Source organism: Salmo trutta, chromosome 3, assembly GCF_901001165.1.
Source record: "Salmo trutta chromosome 3, fSalTru1.1, whole genome shotgun sequence".
NCBI classification, from domain to species: Eukaryota; Metazoa; Chordata; class Actinopteri; order Salmoniformes; family Salmonidae; genus Salmo; species Salmo trutta.
Window position 1 is genome coordinate 23,942,400 of NC_042959.1, and position 23,672 is coordinate 23,966,071.

At 41.8% G+C, this 23,672-nt stretch overlaps 1 protein-coding gene across 5 annotated transcripts in view; it reads right to left on the reverse strand.

The window, feature by feature from the left end:
- Positions 1 to 22,699, reverse strand: part of LOC115170749 (teneurin-3) — a 153,144-nt gene extending 130,445 nt beyond the window's left edge. For 4 of the 5 annotated variants that reach the window (XM_029727050.1, XM_029727033.1, XM_029727041.1 and 1 more), the window contains exons 1-3: positions 21,997 to 22,699; positions 4,095 to 4,506; positions 1,463 to 1,738 (exon numbers count right to left, since the gene is read on the reverse strand). In XM_029727050.1, the coding sequence (XP_029582910.1) occupies positions 1,463 to 1,738; positions 4,095 to 4,362 (544 nt within the window). In that variant the 5' untranslated portion in view covers positions 4,363 to 4,506; positions 21,997 to 22,699. The remainder of the gene's footprint in view (positions 1 to 1,462; positions 1,739 to 4,094; positions 4,507 to 21,996) is intronic. The other variant, XM_029727058.1, reaches the window with a different exon arrangement.
- Between the last annotated feature and the right edge of the window lie 973 nt (positions 22,700 to 23,672).

The window sequence follows — 23,672 nt, forward strand, 5'->3', positions numbered from 1 at the left end:
GAAATTGAAGTGTGTGAACAAGCAGATGTGGACTTTGGTGGGAACATTAATCACTACCCTTGCGTAAATGTATTTTCCACACGTTTTTCCATCCAATCAAATTCAAATGTCTTTTATAAAGCCCTTTTTACATGAGCAGTAATCACAAAGTAGTTGGAGACTATAATAAACAAAATAATGTTATGTAAGGAAAAAAGGCACTTAAGAGAGGCGAAAGATCCACATCTCAGATCTACATCTCAAGAGTGGTGTGGAATATCTGTCTGGGACGTAACTGAAATATAAATGGTTTGCTCTGAACACAAAATATTTCCTTTGTACCATGTAACCTTTCTATATGTTCTGGCCAGTTGAAAGTCTGTGGATAATCCTTGGATAATCAACCACTATCATCTCTCTTTCTTCTGTACCTTTGGTAATGCTTATTGAAAAGTATGGTGATAGCAAACATATGAGATGACAATACATACCACTATGGTAAATCGATTTTCAATGCTTTTTGAGAGCATTAAAGATAAAAGTATTCCTCAAATTAGCTTAACAGCAGCAAAAGTTGTCAAAACTGCTCTAAGAACAAATTTGAGACCATGGCTGATGTGAAGAAAATATAATAGCACAACGACATGAATAAATAAGTAATAGACAATAACATCACTTCAAAGTTGGAGGCAAAACATTGTACTTTTTGTAAAATCATTGACGAATGCCGGATAAAAGCAAAGTTATCACTGCAGGGAATATTATACACTGAAAGTGCCTCACATTCTATACACAACAAAATCAACAAAACAACTGTTTTTAGATAGCTGTATAGACTGCTTTTCGTTTGAGTACAAACCCTTTCTAAATCAAAATGAAAGAGTAATTTATCACTTAAAGCTATATTGATAAGTATAAACAGAAATGTATATTTTTTTATCCCGCATTTGATGCACAGAAGATCTTCCTTCAAAAGAATACCACAGTCTTAAATTTCGGGTTTCGAGCATGATCAAATTTGCACTTCAAACCATTGAACCTACTTAAATCAGCTATTGTGTGTGCTCGTTCAACTACTGTGGAATTTCTATGCAAAATCTCTGACCGACGCTATACAAAGCTATCTTTGATTACACACTAGCCCAAGGGGAAACTTTATCAAACTCCCCTGCTTCCATGTGGAGATGACCAGGTGACTACCAAACACTCAATTGGAAGAACAAATTCTTATCCACAAGAGGCCATGAAACATGCCTTTTATCCCCAAACAGCAGCTGCACATGCCCAATCAGAATCCACCACTTATCGCTTCCACCAATGAAAGAGATTTCCTGAGCACCAATGAAATAATACCGGTACAATGCTTACTAGTTTGCACATTTGTTGTGCGATTAACTTCCTACTTAAACCTACCTACTTAAACCTCCACAAAAACAGGAATAAGGGGGATCACAATTAACAAATAAAGGTGTGGCAGACTCACCAAGTTCGTTGTCCGACTTATTGTCCATTTTGGTGTCTGTCAGGGTAAGGGCCGAGTTGGAGCGACTAGACAGGCATGAGCTTTGGCCTGACTTGGCACCCCTGCCCCAGAGAGCCATGGTACGTTCCGGGGATGTGAGCTCATTATTCTCTGTGGGGACCGTTCCTCTGGAGTAGCTACCAAGGGGGTGCGAGAGTCCCGTTTCAGGGCAGAGGGCCAGGCCTCTGCGTGTGGAGGCCTCACATATCCCAAGTTGCCTCAGCGAGAAGGCCTGTCCTGTACAGACAAAACCAAATAACGGGCCTATAATTTAACAATGTTATCAAACCCCAATCCAAAACCCAGAATATCTGGTGCGGACGTTTTTAACTAGGCAAGTCAGTTAAGAACAAATCCTTATTTACAATGACTGCCATTTTGCCACAATGTGTAGCTTAAACATTTTTGTGAATCTTAAAATGTCTGTTCTTAGAAGGGCCGTAGGCTTAACTCAAATAGAAGCCTCACAAAAACAAAAGCCAACCAGTAAATCGGAAGACACGTCACACTAACAGACATACTGTACATTCAAGTAAGATGGAAGGTGATAGGACTTCTGCTGAAAACAACACCCCCCCCCCCCCCCCCCCCCCCCCACCGTGCATGCGCGCCACGTCTATTTCTATGGGCACAAGCACAGTTTGACACAAACTGTTCACACCCCTCTTGTTGGCGGAGAGAACATTTTGCAGGTTTAAACCTTATTTCCTGCAATTCTACACATTTTGTCAAGCGGGGTAGTGAACATTTTGCAGTTTTAAAGCCCATTCTCTTGCAATTCTATACATGTTGCCATGTCTAATGTTTATTCATGTGATATTTCAGCGACTCAAACGTTACAACAAAATCTATGGACTACCTAGCTAAAAAACGTTGGCTGACATGGGCTAGTTGTTCTGGACATTTCTGACAAGTTATAAATAGCTCTCTAATGTATGCAATGACTGACATGACAAGAGGTAAACTGATGATGCACTACCCAATTTTGAAATTGCACCTCGTGCATTCTACTACTACAACTTTCAAGAGTCAGTTGAAAGCCAGACTGAGTTCCTTAAAAACTGTGGCCGCGTACTCAGAGAAAAGAGACTCCCACTCACTGTACAACTACCCAAATTATATTTTTTTGTAAATTGAAAGAGTTCCACAATTCTGTGTCTTATTTGTTTGTAAATCTGGATCTAAAGTGTTGATTTAATAGAGAAACAAAATGGTGAAAAACAGAGATGCAAGGGAATTTACAGGATGTCAATGCTGGATTGAGAAAAAAAAGAATGTAATCTGAAGTAAACAGCAAAAATCTACAATTAATGTACTTTTCACTGAATTTATATTTCTAAATGCGTGGACAGAACTAAAACAATCTTTGGATGGAAATTCTTGTTCAGTGTATATATTTATCGATATATATTTTTTCATATATACATTCAAAGTCATTCGATTAAAAACAATGACTCAGCTAGCTGAATAATAAAGAATGTACTGTCATGCTGCATAAGATTACACACATGTATTTTACCCACATTAATGTAGAAATATCATTAGTGCAGACAAGACAGGTAGCAAGATTAATATAAGTAAATTAGCAATGAATAAATTCATTTAAAACTGTTCTTGCATTTGATTTAGTTTACTGGTTATTTCATGGCAGAACAAATTTAAACAAGTGAAATTGACAAAGAACATTCTAAAGTAAAAACTGCAGCGGAGCAATTCCGGACTTTGACAATATTGTATGTCATGTGTAATAAACTTCAAAAGACAATTAATAACCTTAAACTATACATTTGACTTAAGGTGTGAATTTACTTTTAAAAACAGATACAACTTCGAAATGTGTAAATAACAATTATTGATAATTGAAGTGATAATAAGTCTAATCGTTCATTACCTTTTCATTAAAGGTTGTAATTTGATCTAGAAATAAAGGGGAAATGAACATTCTTCCCACAGCCTAATTAGAATGCAATTCATTTCCAGTTGGCGCCAATTAGCAGACATCAATGAGAAATATGTCATAAAATATGCAATTTTAGACAATCAAGAATCGTCTATGACACTAAAATAAACCACCCAACTTTTTTCTTATTATGAACATTTCCTACCAATTGCCAACAACCAATTAAAACGGTGGGTTATTTGCTCAGCAGTTCAATGGGTAATTATCAACGGTATGTCAAGTGGAGCGCAATCATTTTCTTTGGATCTGTACATACTGCACAGATCCAAAAGAGCTCTACTGTTCATCATAGAGTAATACAAACCTCAAATGACAAACTATGAATGCTGGTTAATGAATCATGCATTAACAAGATCAAGTTTTCAAGGAAACCCATGGGAGGCCCTATGAAAGAATGATAGACTTACTAATATAGTATCTCTCTATCTATCTTTCCTATGTCAATGAGCTCAACAGCGGAGAATTATTTCAATTCTGTAATACACCTTGCAATTTTTTTTCATACCAAACTCCATGTGTGCCCAAGTTAAGTATTTTTAAAAAGTACACATATGAAACAAATGATATCCAAACAGCAGACCTATTATGAATCATCCTTTCATATTATTGGAATAGAGTTGTGGCTGTACTGACCTGGCCTGCTGTAGTCATTGGTCTCCTGGTGGGCCATCTCCTTGACTCGGCCTGAGAACAGGAGCCGGGCGGGGTCATGGTCGTAGGCCTGCAGCGTCTCGCTAGAGCTGTAGGACTTCTGGGTTGGCACACGGCAGGCCCCTTCTTGGTCTGTCGATGATGCGGTGTAACGCCGTTCCCGATCCCTCTCCCTTTCACGGTCTCTCTCTCGGTCTCTCTGGTTCTTGTAGAGTGAGCAGAAAGGCTGCTGCTCCTTCACCTGTTCCATGCTGCCTGCATACTGTGTCCTTCTCTCCTGAGACGCTCGCTTTGGGATATTCCACTCCGGTTTACGCCGTTGGTAAGTCTGTCCCTCTGTCTATCCGTCTGTATTTCTGTCTGTCTGTCCACTTAGCCCCATTCGGCTCTCTACCTGGAAAACAGAGAGGGGAGAGACGAGAAGCTCAGATAACACTAATCCCCCCACTTAATCTTCAAAAGCTCCCACTCACACCCACCACCTCTCAAACCCCACCCGTAAGCCCACTCACACCCACCACCTCTCAAACCCCACCCGTAAGCCCACTCACACCCACCACCTCTCAAACCCCACCCGTAAGCCCACTCACACCCACCACCTCTCAAACCCCACCCGTAAGCCCACTCACACCCACCACCTCTCAAACCCCACCCGTAAGCCCACTCACACCCACCACCTCTCAAACCCCACCGGTGAGCCCAATCACACCACTACCATCTCTCAAACCCCACCCGTAAGCCCACTCACACCCACAACCACTGAAACCACACCCGTAAGCCCACTCACACCCACCACCACTCAAACCACACCCGTAAGCCCACTCACACCCACCAGCTCTCAAACCCCACCCGTAAGCCCACTCACACCCACCACCTCTCAAACCCCACCGGTGAGCCCAATCACACCACTACCATCTCTCAAACCCCACCCGTAAGCCCACTCACACCCACAACCACTGAAACCACACCCGTAAGCCCACTCACACCCACCACCACTCAAACCACACCCGTAAGCCCACTCACACCCACCAGCTCTCAAACCCCACCCGTAAGCCCACTCACACCCACCACCTCTCAAACCCCACCGGTGAGCCCAATCACACCACTACCATCTCTCAAACCCCACCCGTAAGCCCACTCACACCCACAACCACTGAAACCACACCCGTAAGCCCACTCACACCCACCACCACTCAAACCACACCCGTAAGCCCACTCACACCCACCAGCTCTCAAACCCCACCCGTAAGCCCACTCACACCCACCACCTCTCAAACCCCACCCGTAAGCCCACTCACACCCAACACCTCTCAAACCCCACGCATAAGCCCACTCATACCCACCACCTCTCAAACCTCACCCGTAAGCCCACTCACACCCATCACCTCTCAAACCCAATGCGTAAGCACACTCACACTCATTACCTCTCAAACCACACCCGTAAGCCCAATCACACACCCACCACCTCTCAAACCCCACCCGTAAGCCCACTCACACCCACCACCTCTCAAACACCAGCAGTAAGCCCACTCACACCCAACACCTCTCAAACCCAACCCGTAAGCCCACTCACACCCAACACCTCTCAAACCCCACCCATAGCCCACTCACTCACACCACCATATCTCAAACCCCACCCGTAAACCCACTCACACCACCACCATCTCTCAAACCCCACCAGTAAACCCACTCCACCCACCACCTCTCAAGCCCCACCCGTAAGCCCACTCACACCCACCACCTCTCAAACCCCACCCATAGCCCACTCACTCACACCACCTCTCAAACCCCACCCGTAGCCCACTCACACACACCACCTCTCAAACCGCAGCCGTAAGCCCACTCACACCCACCACCTCTCAAACCGCACCCGTAAACCCACTCACACCCACCACCTCTCAAACCCCACCCGTAAACCCACTCACACCCACCACCTCTCAAACCCCACCCGTAAACCCACTCACACCCATCACCTCTCAAACCCCACCATCGTTGCATGAACTCCTCTATAAAGCAGATCTCCTCTCCTCTCACTCCCCCTTCTTTTATTCTTTCAGCCTCAGTTCAGACCTCTATTGTCTTGACTAAATTCCTTTTGTCCACAACTTGGACATGTGTTTGTGTAGGAGGTCGACAGGTCATTTAGACACTTTAATTATCCATTACTATTAATTGTAGAGTGTGAAAAGAGGGGATTTTCACTGGTGAAGATTTCATTTCTGTCTTGACTCAGCTGGAAGCCCAAAGACAGGTGCATCAGACACCGCCACATTTTCCTGTACTGAAACTGAAACTTTGGATCCAAGAGAAATGAAAAAGTATTTTCTAGACCTCAAAGTTTTTATTGAGAATTTTGCTGAGAAGTCCTTTCACTAGGTGACAGGTTGTTCTTTCTTTCTATGCAGAGATGAAATCTTAAAAGACACTTTCAAACGCAGAGACAAGAGTGGAGATGTTAACCCACATTTACAAAGATAACTGTGCAGTGGCCAAGAATGGACCCACCCACAAACCTCCCTGATTGTGATCCGTTCTGATTTATAGACCTGTAAAGATACACAGGGGCTAATAGCCGTTATTGCTAAGAGCCTTGTCTGTCGAGCTGCCGACAACCCAACAGGGGGAATAAGATTAGTGTCCTAATCAGCTATAAGTCCCCATGGGTGTGTTATGGGGAAATGTCGTGGCGGGCCGGATTCTCACAAAGCAAGGTGAACACCCGGGAACGTCTTTAATGTGAACACATACTGCCTTCCTCAGGAGGATCCAAAGTTACTAACGCCAACATTTTTCGGAGTTCATCAAAATGTCCTCTATGTACTGAAGGTAGTTCCTGTACATGGGGACGCTTTGAGGACACTAGGGAGATACTCATAGAAGCTGTCTGGTATAGTGTGCTGTGCTGTGAACTCAAGGAAGTTCTATCTAAGGATTAGGCCACTTCGTTGCTTGGATACCAAAACCACAAATAGGCCTACATAATGTCCACGGAGTGCCTTACCGCAATACACCAACAATTATCCCCACGTCTCCCCATTCGGATTGAGAACTGTCCTACATACTGTTAGGATGCTACCCCTCTGGTCTGTATGTGTCACCTTTGATAATATGGTTGATTGAGACAGCCAGTCACCCATGACCTCAAGAAGGAAAAGCCGACACTGCAGTATTATAGTGGCACAGTGACAAGGCAGTGAGGCAAGGGGAAGTGACACTCCATGATCTATGTAGCGTAGCACAGTACTACACAGGTCTATGATTCCCCAGCCAGTTCCTCCTAAACCTGCTTCTTCTGTTATATACAGTCTCGATGTTCTTCTAAACATTAACCATACACCATATATATAATATAGTGTCACGCAATGTCTTGAAGTCAATTTGGTAACATAGTTTCGAGAATATAAGCTTTTATGATCTAGGCTCGATTCTCTTGTTTGGACACAAAATCAGGGATTGTGTGTTGGAATTTTTTGCTTCACACTCGCGATTCACATGAGGGGGCCAAAGGAGAAGCCACCACAGACGTGGCTCAGAGCCAATACAGCCAAATAAATTGGTTTCAACTGAAGTGACCCACATTCCTGACGTCAGCACAAACAGCATTTTGCAAAGAGAAAGTAGAGTAGCCACTGGAGACTTCCCTGCTGAAACGGCAAATCTTCCCGAAGCCCTCTTTGTTCAAGTAATTACATTTCCGAAAGCCTGTTCTAAATATTAACTCAGACCCCCTGACCCAGGGTTTCCGTAAGGAAAATGAGGCGCCGGACAATGTGACCGGGAAGAGTTTAATTTAACGGCCATTTGAGAAATTATGGGACCCATATGCATTGGGTGCGTAACCCATTAGCGAGTCCACCCACGGTGCTCAGAATGACAGAATTCACATTTAAATTATGGTAATTCATCTTAACAGAACATGCAATTCCTGTAATGAAGCAGCCAATAAAATGTCATTTACAAACATTTGCCAAAATGCAATTTGCGGGAAAACACCATTCTAAACAGCACACCTGATGCGAGCGGTTCCACATGTGACAGAGATAAAAATGTCTGTAAGAAACTTAGAAAGAGGGGAAATCTAAAGATGCAACAACTAGGATGGGTTTCTAATATGACTAGGATTGCGCCTTTGGCTTCTAGACAACGAAAGAAAGTTGATTTGAAAACCAATAGAAGAGGAGAAAAATGCTGGTTTCAAATGCATGTGAGGAAGTCTTTATAAAATAATTGCCTCCACGTTTCTATGGTTCCTAGGCTACTTTGAAACACGGAAAGCCATGCCTCACAATTTGAAGTAAAACATTCAGGTTTCAAAAGACTAAGTATATGTCTTCAAAATGCATACTGCCTCCAGCTCACATTGGGTGGCATGGTGATAGACTGCCTACCGTTGACTATGCACTTGAATGGTGAATGGGAGGCACCCTTCAATTGCCAGTTGAGAAATAAAAATAGTAGCTATTTTTAATCGTGGCCATGCGATTGCATTTAGAATTGTTGTGCAATGACTGGTCTTATCAAATCACACGTTTCACTCCAGCAGCAGCGAGCTGAGGAGCTGCAGGAGAAATCCAGCTCAAAATAGGCTCTGAATGCTGTGCGCATGTGATAGTTGTGTTTGATAAATAAGATAAATGATGACTAATGAAAATACACACGCCCCAATTTAATTCCACTAAGGCAAATTAACCTATAGACCTATAAGCGTGATTGATGGTCAAATGTATTTCCATTGACTGATATTTCCATCAATAAATAAAAAGCATTATTTTGTAATAAGATCGTTTTTTTTTCTTCCGATCAACTATTAAATAAAAAGCATTATTTTGTAATAAGATAGTTTTTTCTCACGATCAACTATTACATTTATTGGCTTTTTAAAAAAGATAGGGTCCAAAATCCAGCAATGACTGCCTGACGTAAACCCTGACTCTGTAGTCTGTAAATAAAGCCAATAAAAACACATGGTTATCGTTTCCATCGTGTCCCCCTCTCCCAGATGTTCCACTTGCCACCACGATGCCAAGCTCGCTGCCCTTCCCATCCTTTCCCCTCTGTGGCCTCGCCCTTTCCTATTTGTTTTTGCAGGGACCGTACGGTCCTTCTCCAAGGGAGTCGTGAAAGTGGTGATGGAGGGTGGTGGGGATCAGGCCGGCTCACTTTAACACAGCCAGCACCTCCAACAATAGCCGGCTCTGACAGCTTTGCATAATTCATCTTGTCGAGTCTCTATCCTCTCCTCTCTCCTTTCTCTTCCCTCTCTCTAACTCTCTGGAATGGGGTGAGGAGTAACAAGGGCACTCTTCCATCAGCTGCTGCCTGTTCCCTCCTGACACCAGGGATTCTGGAGACACAGAGGTGTTTGTCTGTTGAAAGCAGATTCCCTAGCTCTGCCTGTGTTCTAGTCTGGATGCCATCAGATTCCCTGGCTCTGCCTGTGTTCTAGTCTGGATGCCATCAGATTCCCTGGCTCTGCCTGTGTTCTAGTCTGGATGCCATCAGATTCCCTGGCTCTGCCTGTGTTCTAGTCTGGATGCCATCAGATTCCCTGGCTCTGCCTGTGTTCTAGTCTGGATGCCATCAGATTCCCTGGCTCTGCCTGTGTTCTAGTCTGGATGCCATCAGATTCCCTAGCTCTGCCTGTGTTCTAGTCTGGATGCCATCAGATTCCCTGGCTCTGCCTGTGTTCTAGTCTGGATGCCATCAGATTCCCTGGCTCTGCCTGTGTTCTAGTCTGGATGCCATCAGATTCCCTAGCTCTGCCTGTGTTCTAGTCTGGATGCCATCAGATTCCCTGGCTCTGCCTGTGTTCTAGTCTGGATGCCATCAGATTCCCTAGCTCTGCCTGTGTTCTAGTCTGGATGCCATCAGATTCCCTGGCTCTGCCTGTGTTCTAGTCTGGATGCCATCAGATTCCCTAGCTCTGCCTGTGTTCTAGTCTGGATGCCATCAGATTCCCTGGCTCTGCCTGTGTTCTATTCTGGATGCCATCAGATTCCCTAGCTCTGCCTGTGTTCTAGTCTGGATGCCATCAGATTCCCTGGCTCTGCCTGTGTTCTAGTCTGGATCCCATCAGAACCAGATTTCTGTTCAATCTGTCTAAAGCTTTACAACAGGGACCATGCTAATGCAAGATGTACAACTTTGAGACCTGTGGTGTATTTTATTGAGTTAGCTGATAGGTGTGTGTGTCTGTGTGTGTGTGTGTGTGTGTGTGTGTGTGTGTGTGTGTGTGTGTGTGTGTGTGTGTGTGTGTCCTTTCACAGAGGCTGTGAGTTTTATCATTAAATACCTTCAGGTGTCTTTGCAGAAATCTTGATGTTATTTACAATCATGGATAGGATGAGAAATCCAGAAACTCAGGCATCAGTAGACACCAATGCTGAAGTATGTCAACTTCTTACATTAGTATAGACCTCACCTTAAAGCTGAGATATGCGCAAGGTGAAACAGAGCCACTGGGCGTACCAATACATTTGTTATAGTTTTGTCTTTGAAAAGGAGCGTACATTTTTTTAGTACATACTCTGCTGTTCTATCACGTGTACTGTTGTGCAATGATGTCAGAGGGAGTATAACAGTGTTAAGACTCCAAATTTAACCAGAACTAACAGAGATTTATTTCTCTGAAATATACAGCGATTCACTTTAGGTGGGCTTGACACGGAGGTAAAATGCATCTCTTCATGTGAGACAGGACACAAAATAATAAACAGCAACGAGATATCTACAAATCCAACCAATCAGCTTTAACCACAACGACACTCAAATGAATAATGTTCATTGAGTCTTAATACAAAGCAAAAATCTGCTGACACAAGCAAAATCGCAGACTATGAGGCAATCACTTTCTCTCTTAGAATATAAAAAACAAATATAAAAATGTTGCCTAATATCACATAGAAAGAGAGATATTGACATGTTGTAGGCTATCTGAAGTGGTAATAGCATGTTTGTCCATGCCCTATTGAACGTCTGTTCATCTATTTCCAGGCAAGCTATATACCTACCCTATACTGTTATCAGACTCACACCTCCCCTTATACACTACCGTTCAAACGTTTGGGGTCACTTAGAAATGTCCTTGTTTTTGAAAGAAAAGCACTTCTTTGTCCATTCAAGTAACATCAAATTGATCAGAAATACAGTGTAGACATTGTTAATGTTGTAAATGACTATTGTAGCTGGAAACGGCAGATTTTTATGGAATATTTACATAGGCGTACAGAGACCCATTATCAGCAACCATCACTCCTGTGTTCCAATGGCACGTTGTGTTAGCTAATCCAAGTTTATCATTTTAAAAGGCTAATTAATAATTAGAAAATCCTTTTGCAACTTTGTTAGCACAGCTGAAAACTGTAGTGCTGATTAAAGAAGCAAAAAATCTTGCCTTCTTTAGACTAGTTGAGTATCTGGAGCATCAGCACTTGTGGGTTCGATTACAGGCTCAAAATGGCCAGAAACAAATAACTTTCTTCTGAAACTTGTCAGTCTATTCTTGTTCTGAGAAATGAAGGCTATTCCATGCGAGAAATTGCCAAGAAACTGAAGATCTCGTACAATGCTGTGTACTACTTCCTTCACAGAACAGCGCAAATTGGCTGCCAGAATAGAAAGAGGAGTTGGAGTCCCCGGTGCACAACTGAGCAAGAGGACAAGTACATTAGAGTGTCTAGTTTGAGAAACAGGCTCCTCACAAGTCCTCAACTGGCAACTTCATTAAATTAAATAGTACCTGCAAAACACCAGTCTCAACGTCAACAGTGAAGAGGCGACTCAGGGATGCTGGCCTTCTAGGCAGAGTTCCTCTGTCCAGTGTCTGTGTTCTTTTGCCCATCTTAATCTTTTATTTTTATTGGCCAGTCTGAGATATGGCTTTTTCTTTGCAACTCTGCCTAGAAGGCCAGTTTAAAGAAGGCCAGTTTTATTGCTTCTTTAATCAGCACTACAGTTTTCAGCTGTGCTAACATAATTGCAAAAGGGTTTGCTAATGATAAATTAGACTTTTAAAATGATAAACTTGGATTAGCTAACACAACGTGCCATTGGAACAAAGGAGTGATGCTTGCTGATAATGGGCCTCTGTACGCCTATGAAGATATTCCATAAAAAATCTGCTGTTTCCAGCTACAATAGTCATTTACAACATGAACAATGTCTACACTGTATTTCTGATCAATTTGGTGTTATTTAATGGACAAAAAAAAGTGCTTTCTAAGTGACCCCAAACTTTTGAATGGTAGTGTATGTATGCACACAATCATATCCACTGCCTTAATTCAATGTTCCATTAGCCACTGCCTTAATTCAATGTTCCATTAGCCACTGCCAAAATTAAATGTTCCATTAGCCACTGCCTTAATTCAATGTTCCATTAGCCACTGCCAAAATTCAATGTTCCATTAGACACTGCCTTAATTCAATGTTCCATTAGCCACTGCCTTAATTCAATGTTCCATTAGGCACTGCCTTAATTCAATGTTCCATTAGGCACTGCCTTAATTCAATGTTCCATTAGCCACTGCCTTAATTCAATGTTCCATTAGCCACTGCCTTAATTCAATGTTCCATTAGCCACTGCCAAAATTAAATGTTCCATTAGCCACTGCCTAAATTCAATGTTCCATTAGCCACTGCCAAAATTCAATGTTCCATTAGACACTGCCTTAATTCAATGTTCCATTAGCCACTGCCTTAATTCAATGTTCCATTAGCCACTGCCTTAATTCAATGTTCCATTAGCCACTGCCTTAATTCAATGTTCCATTAGCCACTGCCAAAATTAAATGTTCCATTAGCCCCTGCCTAAATTCAATGTTCCATTAGCCACTGCCTTAATTCAATGTTCCATTAGACACTGCCTTAATTCAATGTTCCATTAGCCACTGCCTTAATTCAATGTTCCATTAGGCACTGCCTTAATTCAATGTTCCATTAGGCACTGCCTTAATTCAATGTTCCATTAGGCACTGCCTTAATTCAATGTTCCATTAGCCACTGCCTTAATTCAATTTTCCATTAGCCACTGCCTTAATTCAATGTTCCATTAGCCACTGCCTTAATTCAATGTTCCATTAGACACTGCCTTAATTCAATTTTCCATTAGGCACTGCCTTAATTCAATGTTCCATTAGCCACTGCCTTAATTCAATGTTCCATTAGCTACTGCCTTAATTCAATGTTCCATTCCTTTTCTAAATAATACACATCAGTACAGAAATATAAGTTGTTTTATTGTATACAGGAGGTGCTGAATATTATTAATCTAAATTTACTTAATGGAACTGTGTAGGAATGGCTGCTTGGGCAAGGTTGTGAATATTCACCACATTTAAATTAATTAGGCCTGATTACCTGCGTGAGCTGACTGCATCGTCTGAAAATATAAAATCAACAGAATTGTAACAATTTACAGTCAAATAGCACAATGATCAGTATGCCCTTAGAGAAATAAATTACATTTGGGCAGTGGTGGAGTTGTAATGAGGTTGCAAGGCAATCGCAGGCACTGAAGTAAACTGACAATGACTGGTTGAATGAAAACTGAATGACTGGTTCAGTGCTATTTCAAAATATGGCATGATGAACATAACATTTGTCAAACACATTTTCTAATAACTGAAAGAAAATGGGACTGAAGCCTCAAATGAAACTGGTGAGGAAATGAAAATAGAGTGTCACACTTCAATTACTGATTGGCAAAACATTTCTCAAACATTCCTAAATGTTAAATTACATATATCCTTATTTATGTCTCGGTAGTAAATTCTACTTGGATTGTTCCTAAAGTACTTGTTTGTTGGCAATGGCATATGAGGTGGCATAAATGTTGAAGCATCAACATAGACATAATATGTATGGATTAAAGCAAAATTGAAATCGAATGCTGTCTGCATTCAAACCATGTTATTGGTTAAACATTAAAATGCTGGATGTTACTTAAAAGTGCTGAGTCTGAATGTAGATAAAAAATCATATTTTCTTTTTGCAAGCAAGGATAAACGCTTCCATTTCTCTTGAGATATATTTTAATCATACAATGTGAGCTGGCAATACATTAAACTCATGAATTGGTTAAAAGAAGGCATTGTGATTACTGAAAGAGTCTGACTCCATGTTAACAACCTCAGTAAGACAGTCTAAACAATCAGGGAAAGATAATTGTGATAGGATTCTGTTTGTGCAAACAATGAAGCCTACTACCGCATAGTCAAACTGGAGCCATCTGTGAATTGTTACATGCATGACAAAATTCGGGACAACATGATCGTATGCAGTTTATGAACTAACAGAGAATACTATAATGAGTATATTACCACTTAAAGATGTGCATTAATCAAACAACAGAAAAATTAACTGGGGGGATTTTATTCTACAGGTGTCAGCATTATGGGGAAGAATATATAGGTCATGGTAACACACTATCAGAATACAGAAAGACCGCAGCCCTTATTAAAGAAACATCCATCTGAAATTCCACTGACGTTGCGCTGGCTGTTTCTTCATTTCTGGGGGTGAAAAAGCCCAAATTCTTGAATACAAATGATGGCGTGCTGGATGCCAATGACCATTGACCTGTATATCATTACACCGACACAATTTTTTCCCCCCGAACTACTCGATATCTTGATTTCTTATATTTTCCGTCTTCGCCACCATTGAGAATAGGGTCCCTCAGGAAGTAGCAGCTGGCCCTGGTCTATCATGGCTCTTCATCAGCCTGCCAGACCAGGGGCTTTTGGCATTACACAGGTCACCTCAACTGAATTATTGAGGTCGTCAAGTGGCTCCATCGACGAGCAGAGCTGACATCCAACATCCCACTGGGCTGTCTGAGGGACACAAAAGAGCCTGACCTGAGGCACTTGGCAGCTCCTTTTCAGAGGAAGCTTGCGAGGGCCAATATTGCATTGTATGGCAAACACTGTCCAGACCTTAGAAAGAGAGGGTTCAAAAGCAACATTTAGGGTGATCAAAGAGATCGTTCGGAGATTTTCAAGCTTTGTTCCACATCTAGAGTGGGTTGTTTTGTTCACACATTTTTTATTGAAATTCTGTAGCACTAAACGGCACATGGATATCACGAGAACTAAAGCATCTTTCCAAGTTCTCACTGTGTTTAAACTGTATTTTCGGTGCGTACTGCATGATACAGTGTGATTGAAGGCCGTCATTTATGGATAGGAGGATATCTGTGACAAAGAAGGGTTCGAGTTACACAGGCAACAAGATGAGAATTTGGGTAGATCAATGTTACCACAGACCAGTCTCCCTACTAAGCGTTGATCGAAAGATACCTGAGGTTCTTTGTTACGATGCCAGCCCCGCTCCTGATCAATCTTATTACTACGGTCTTCTTGCTAAAAGCTGACATATGCTTGCAAGTGAGGGATATGAATGTAAATCTGTTGGTTCCAGAGACAGGCTCCAGTGAGTCGGGAATGGCCCCTGGCGCCTGGTCAGCAGGATGCCACCATGTGGCTAATCGCAGGTGGCTTTCGGCCCAGAAATAAAAGGCAGAAACAAACCAAAGTTGCAATGCACGCAGCTTAGTTTTTCAAGCACCTAAGGAACCGCATATTGGAGAACAATTTATTTTCTTTCATGATTAAACAATAGCTGGTACATTGTCTAAAACATATACAGTCTGAGTTTGATCCTGTGTCGTCTGTGTGCCTTAATACTGTGTTTTCCAGCTGAGCTAAAGCCTAGGCAAGTCTTCAGGTCTCAGAAAATGTTAGTCATCACACAAGCTATCTGACGTCACTTGAAAAGAAACAGATAACAACCAGAAAAACATAATTATGATGCCCCATGCCACATTTTGCCTGCTGGGTTTGGCTAGTGAAAAACAAGTACCCCCCATAACTATAACTATTCCAGTTGCTGGAAACCAATGTACAAAGGTGTGTATGGCTCACATCGATGTTACACAACTCCAAAGGAATACATACAGCCAAAGCATCTGAAGTGTCCATATTTCAGTTTGCCAAATAAGTGACTTGGATACTAAGTCCAGATGCTATGTGTTTCAATAGTGGCTATGGTTTAAAATAGCTAAAGTCTTACAGTAGTAGGCGTTAAAACAAATTGCAGGACAGTTTTGGTAGCCAACTGCCCTTAACATTAAGCCAACTGCCCTTAACATGTGTCTCTTCAACAGCATACTGTGTAGTGAAGAACCGTGGTGGCAATACATCACAGGCTGTCATCAAATATCCCTACCATAAGTACATTTCAAGAGCATGCAATCCTCCAAAAAGTATTTGGTTGACTTTCAGAGTACAACCGTCAAGTTTCCGCTGCCACACTGTCAAACTATGTAATATAATAATAAAATAATATATGTCATTAAGCGGATGCTTTTATCCAAAGTGACTTACAGTCATACGTGCATACATTTTATGTATAATTTGTATTGTGCTTATCCAAATTAATTCCAGGGAGATAAATGTATCCATTGGGACTTTTTCAGATGTATCTATGAAGACCATATCATGTGCCACATATATCAGTCTGTTTATTAAAGAACATTTCAAAGAGAAACTGTCATTGTCATTGTGATTGAGATCCAAAAGCTTGCTCACCTACCTTAAAATGTAATAATGTAGTAGCGTATAACGTTCGCCCATGGCACTGCTGCAACAAAACATAAACTAGTGTCTCTCATTCATTTATTTCAAAAGGTAACATACACAATTTGAATAAATGTAAGAAGGACACAATTCCTTTCTTTTGTCTACAGTCATATAAAATCAATAAAATATACTCCATCCATATTGATTTATGAACAATATCGATTGGACCATGTAAGAGCTAGAATATCAATCTGTCTCACAGCCAAAAACTCAAACAGCAGCAAGAGGATTCAGTGAGAATTCAGAAAAAACAGGTGAGATAACAGATCAGCCAAACAGCAGTATAGCAGGCTGTGTGTTAACAGTAGCAGGCTGTGCGTTAACAGTAGCAGGCTGTGCGTTAACAGTAGCAGGCTGTGTGTTAACAGTAGCAGGCTGTGCGTTAACAGTAGCAGGTTGTGCGTTAACAGTAGCAGGCTGTGTGCTAACAGTAGCAGGCTGTGCGTTAACAGTAGCAGGCTGTGCGTTAACAGTAGCAGGCTGTGCGTTAACAGTAGCAGGCTGTGTGCTAACAGTAGCAGGCTGTGTGTTAACAGTAGCAGGCTGTGCGTTAACAGTAGCAGGCTGTGTGTTAACAGTAGCAGGCTGTGCGTTAACAGTAGCAGGCTGTGTGTTAACAGTAGCAGGTTGTGCGTTAACAGTAGCAGGCTGTGCGTTAACAGTAGCAGGCTGTGTGCTAACAGTAGCAGGCTGTGTGTTAACAGTAGAAGATTGAGGCCAGCAATTATGCAAAACAAATTATGCCATAAAAATGATCTGCTGGGACAAGGGATCTGTCAACAGTTTGACAAGCTGCATTAACCTTCACATGTTTACTCTGATGTGTTGAAACATATGCCTCAGCCATCCTATTTGCCATATCTAATGTAACATTTCATATGGTCAACTATTGAGCGTCCACAGGAAGAGACAATATAAATGTAATGAGCAAGATAATAGGAGGGAGGGAGATGTCCCTCCCAGCACCACCCCTCTGGACAGTCTTCAAAAAAATGTTTATTCCAAAAAATGTTAACACCATCCTAAATGAGGCAACTGACATGTGTGATTGAAATACAAATCGTATTTACATTGTAGGCCTATGGAATAAATGAAATGAAATGAAACTACTTCCAGCCCATCATATTTTGCAACCCACAATATATTTAATGTGCTTTTGTGTGGACAAGTGTCAAAAAATAGGCAAAACATTGTTCAGTTGATGTACCATTTGTGTTAAATTGCTCAGTATAAAGCCAGAGACTCCTATATATTCCTTTATAACAATAAAGCTTATCTGAAAGTATGATTGTGAATGTGGTAAAGCAATATATTAGAAGTTGTCTGATTTCATTTAGGTGGACCAAGTCTCAGCGACCGCCTACGCTATCAGCTCCAACGTGAGAAAAACACTCAAATGAAATCAATTATTCTCCATCATGACTGGGGGAATCAGGTGAATTATAGGTAGGCTAAGTAATGGCTGTAGTAAGGTGTAATGAACTGGGGACTTAATGAACTGCAGTCCCAGCCCCAAGCAACATCTCCTGTGGCATTATTTTTGATGGCTGTTATTAGTTAATATGTCCATAACAGGCATATGGGATGTTGGTAACAATTCCTGTGCATAACCTCTTCATAATGCAATATGAGGCATTTATAATGCCTTATGAATTAGCCTATACATTATGCAATATTATATATACATGCAGTCAGGGGTATTGCCAGGTTACAAATAACAATGTACACACAAGTACCAAACATCACATTATCCCAATACAAATATTTCCCTATGCAGAATTGACTTACTGCCGACTGTGAGAGGCAAAGGATAATATGCCCAGCCGTCATTCACTATCATGTATTTATGTATCTAGGCCGAGGGATGTATATATATATATATATATATATATACACACACACTGAACAAAAATATAAACACAACATGTAAAGTATTGGTCCCATGTTTAATGAGCTCAAATAAAAAATCCCAGAAATGTTGCATATGAACAAGAATCTTATTTCGCTCAAATTTGGTGCACAAATGTGTTTACATACCTGTTAGTGAGAATTTCCCCTTTGCCAAGAGGATCCATCCACCTGACTGTAACGCCCTGGCCATAGAGAGGGGTTTTTGTTCTTTATTTTGGTTAGGCCAGGGTGTTACATTGGGTGGGCGTTCTATGTTCCTTTTTCTATGTTTTTGTATTTCTTTGTTTTGGGCCGTGTGTGTGTGGCTCCCAATCAGGCACAGCTGAAGCTCGTTGCTGCTGATTGGGAGTCACACATAAGGAGCATGTTTTTCCTTTGGGTTTGTGGGTAATTGTTTCTGTCAGTGTTTTGTACCAGACAGGACTGTTTGCTGTCGGTTTGCTCTTTTCTTGTTTTGTATAGTGTTCACGTTGTTTATATTAAATTCTAATAATGAACACTAACTCCGCTGCACCTTGGTCCACTTCTTCAGACGACAGCCGTTACACTGACAGGTGTGGCATATCAAGAAGCTGATTAAACAGCATGATCATTACACAGATGCATCTTGTGCTAGGGGCAATAAAAGGCCACTCTAAAATGTGCAGTTTTGTCACACAATACAATGCCACAGATGTTTCAAGTTGAGTGAGCATGAAATTGGCATGCTGCTTGCAGGAATGTTCACCAGAGCTGTTGCCAGGGAATTGAATGTTCGTTTCTCTACCATAAGCCACGTTTGGGATGCTCTGGATCAACGTGTACAACAACGTGCTCCAATTATATAACGCTGGTGTTTTGTCCTGTATACACTTGTTAGCAGGGGAAATGCGCAGCGAGTCCATCAGCCTCCACTGGGCTGAGTGCGCTCCACTCTTCTATATGGGTGCTTCTGATATCCTTGCAAACCGTTCCTTGTGTGTCACATGCCACCGCTCATGTGACACACAAGGGACAGTTTGACGGTACATCCAACCAGCTTCACAACCGCATATCACGTGTAACCATGCCAGTCCAGGACCTCCACATTTGGCTTCTTCACCTGCGGGATTGTCTGAGACCAGCCACTCAGATAGCTGATGAAACTGTTGGTTTGCACAACCAAAGAATTTCTGAACAAACTGTCAGAAACCGTCTCAGAGAAGCGCATCTGCTTGCTCACCAGGGACTTTACCTGACTGCAGCTTGGCGGCGTAACCGACTTCAGTGGGCAAATGCTCGTCTTCGATGGCCACTGGCATGCTGGAGAACTGTTTTCTTTATTGCTGAATCCCAGTTTCAACTTTACCGGGCAGATGGCAGACAGCTTGTATGCGTCATGTGGGTGAGCGGTATGCTGATGTCAACATTATGAACAGAGTGTCACATGGTGGCGGTGGGATTATGGTATGGGCAGGCATAAGCTACGGACAACAAACACAATTGCATTTTATCAATGGCAATTTGGATGCACAGAAATACCGTGACGAGATCCTGAGGTCCATTGTCGTGCCATTCATCCGCCGCCATCACCTCATGTTTCAGCATGATAATACACGGCCCCACGTCGCAAGGATCTGTACACAATTCCTAGAAGCTGAAAATGTCCCAGTTCTTCCATGGCCTGCATACTCACCAGACATGTCACCCATTGAGCATGTTTGGGATGCTCTGGATCAACGTGTACAACAGGATGCTCCAGTTCCCTCAAATATCCAGCAACTTTGTACAGCTATTGACCGAGTGGGACAACATTCCACAGGCCACAATCAACATCCTGATCAACTCTATACAAAGAAGATGTGTCGCGCTGCATGAGGCAAATGGTGCTCACACCAGATATTGACTGGTTTTCTGATCCACGCCCCTACTTTTTTTTAAAGTTATGTGTGTTCCCAGTCATGTGAAATCCACAGATTAAGGCCTAATGAATTTATTTCAATTGACTGATTTCCTTATATGAAATGTAACTCATAAAAATCTTTGAAATTGTTGCATGTTGCGTTTATGTTGAACTTACTGTCGAGAGGTAGAGTAGTAGAATACACAAGGTGCAATTTAGAAATGAGGCTGGGGCGGTATACCGTATATACCGTATACCGAGGTATTTGGAAAAAGCCATGGGATGGTTTTTCAATACTGTCAATACCGTTGAAACTATAATTAGTGCAATATGTTAGGAGATAAACAAGATTGCATTCTTCATGTCACCTGTCACATCATTTTTCCTTATGAAGCTTAGTGGTAGTCACCAGTCAGGTGGTGTTTGTTTACAAGCACACAACGATGGGAGCCTTGTGAGTTACTCACTGTTGTGCAGCAGGCGCCAGGTGATCCAGTTACAGTATAGAATTCTCAACTAAATGTTTGCCGGCTAGATATCTTATAACTATTAAGTTAACTTTTTAAAAGGTGCTAAATGCTGCAGTTGTGCATTTAACTTGCTAATTTAATAGCTAGGTAGCTATCGCACTCAAATATCATGTTAACATGGCATAAGTCATGGCAAAATATGTTGAATTGCAGGAAAATGGTCATAAAATGTCACAATTGTCTCTATGCCCCCATGGCAAAATGTGTAAAATGTTTCTCTTTGCATGATCAAGAGGTGGGGGGGGGCATTCAAATCTCACTTAGGGCCCCCAAAAGGCTAGGACCGGCCCTGGCTACTGGTATTTTGTATTTAGTTAAGAAGTAAGTAGTTTAACTGCACAAATAGATTGATTGCACAAATCAGTTGCATGTGTGGTTATGGATGTGGGTATGCAGACCCGCGAGCCACAGCGGCCACTAATGATGAGTTCAGATTTTTTGTGGCCCCCACCCCGTCAAAGTTGTCCATCCCTGATCTAGACAGACAGTAGGACCCATGAACAGATAAACTCAAGAATGAACAAACTATCCAGGGGACATAGAACAGTCGTTTTACTTCGACCTATAGGAATGATGATGGATAGGCTAATAATAACCCAATACCGATTTACTGAATGGTGGAGCTGCTTGTCTGAACTAGAGTAATGCTTTACTGGACGCCAATTGTATGCCACACTGCTAAAGCAAGTACTTGAATGGACTTTTCCTTTTTTTTATCCATGCCTTATGCGATCAAGTATATATAAAAAACGCATCTGTTCTGAAGAAACAGTAGGCCTAATTTACTGCCATAGAACACCACATCTGACGTTATTTAGGCTATTATTTCTCCATGTTTGTGGATAAAATCATCAATTTGAATAATGAAAATAGTAGAATATCAGTGAAAATTAAACATGTATGTGTCAGCACCAAAGGTAATAGTTGTTGCCCTTCCTTACCTGGTGGAACTAACTGAACAGTCCCGTTGTCCGGAACCGCAGAACAACTTCCACAAGAGACATCCAAACTTGCGCACCGCGTTGTCCGTCGGTGATGATGGTGAGTGAAATTTCACGCACTCACACCCTCAATATCCTTGAAAATAAAATGTGTGCCAAGCAGTCTTCGTTGTTGCAAATTCCTTAATAACAGACCATGAGACAACGATGTCATGCAGTTTGAAGGTGTGCGGTGCTGAATGTTAAGATTTCAGTACGTGTCAAGAACACGTACTGCCAAGATTTTTTACAATTATCTTAGTCCGCTCAGGGGTAAGCTATCAATTCCCTTGCCTGCAGCAATTCAGACTGCCTCTTTTTGGTCGTCATGTAAATGCGGACGTCTTATTAATATTGAGGCTTTTTAGTAGTGCAGACGACGCTCTCCAATTACATAATGCTGGTGTTTTGTCCTGTATACACTTGTTAGCAGGGGAAATGCGCAGCGAGTCCATCAGCCTCCACTGGGCTGAGTGCGCTCCACTCTTCTATATGGTTGCTTCTGATATCCTTGCAAACCGTCCCTTGTGTGTCACATGCCACCGCTCATGACAAATTGCATAAAGCATTTGAGTAATGGGAGAAGCCTAAGATAGGTATTAATTTACATCTCAATTTATTTTTGTAACAAGTGAAAACGGTAGGCTACCATCACTTCAAAATAAAATGATAGGTAGCCTATACATGTCCAGTACAAATTATTCATTTATGGATGGAGTTATTACTCATCACACTAGTCACAGCTCTAAATATATAGGCCAGCCTACTTAGAATAACTGTGTGTGTGTGTGTGTGTGTGTGTGTGTGTGTGTGTGTGTGTGTGTGTGAAAAGTGTATAAACTTTCTAGATCTTTGAGATTACAACCCATCGCCTTCCTCTTTACTCATGTAACATTTGGCTTATCGCTTTGAATTTACTTGAATCAGAAAGATTAATAAACAACTTTTTAACTCAATCTGATGGTATTCAAATGTTAGCATTTAAAGGATCAACGGGGGGAAAGGAGTTTCATTAATTACAAAAGCATTGACTAATCCCACCTAAAAACTCTTGAGGCAAGGGCTCTGCCAGGTTCTAAGAGAAGAGGGGTCCGGCGATACCTTGGCACATCAGAAACGTAAACTTTAGCTGTGGCAGGTCCAGTGCACAGTAGGGGGACTAACAATGCTACTCTGACTGGGCAGTTTTTTTTAATCCCCCTTCCTGAATTTCCCCCACGTTCGACCACATGCAGCAATGAAGTTATCACAGAAAACAGCTTCTCTCTACCCAACGAGGCCAACCTCGGGTTCGCCATTATCATCCCGACACATCGAAACGTTGCCTTCATCAAATGGCATTATCTGCATGAATGGCAAGTGCCCAGAAATCTATCTAAAACTGCCTTTGAATATTTGCTCAAGGGCATGCCAGAGTAAAAAAGAAATAGGAGATACATTTTTGTAAAAAACAAATGTCCCCTACCTCACAGGCTCCAACGCACAATTTTTGTCTCTTCTGCAGTATGTTCCAAGTTTACTTTTAAAAAGAACGTGTTGGATAGTACAACAGTTGAACAAAAAGATGAAGGAACTCAAAGTTTTGTCATTGAGGTGAAGAGCTAAAAGAGCAAACTGTCAACTCTGAAAGTCAGTCC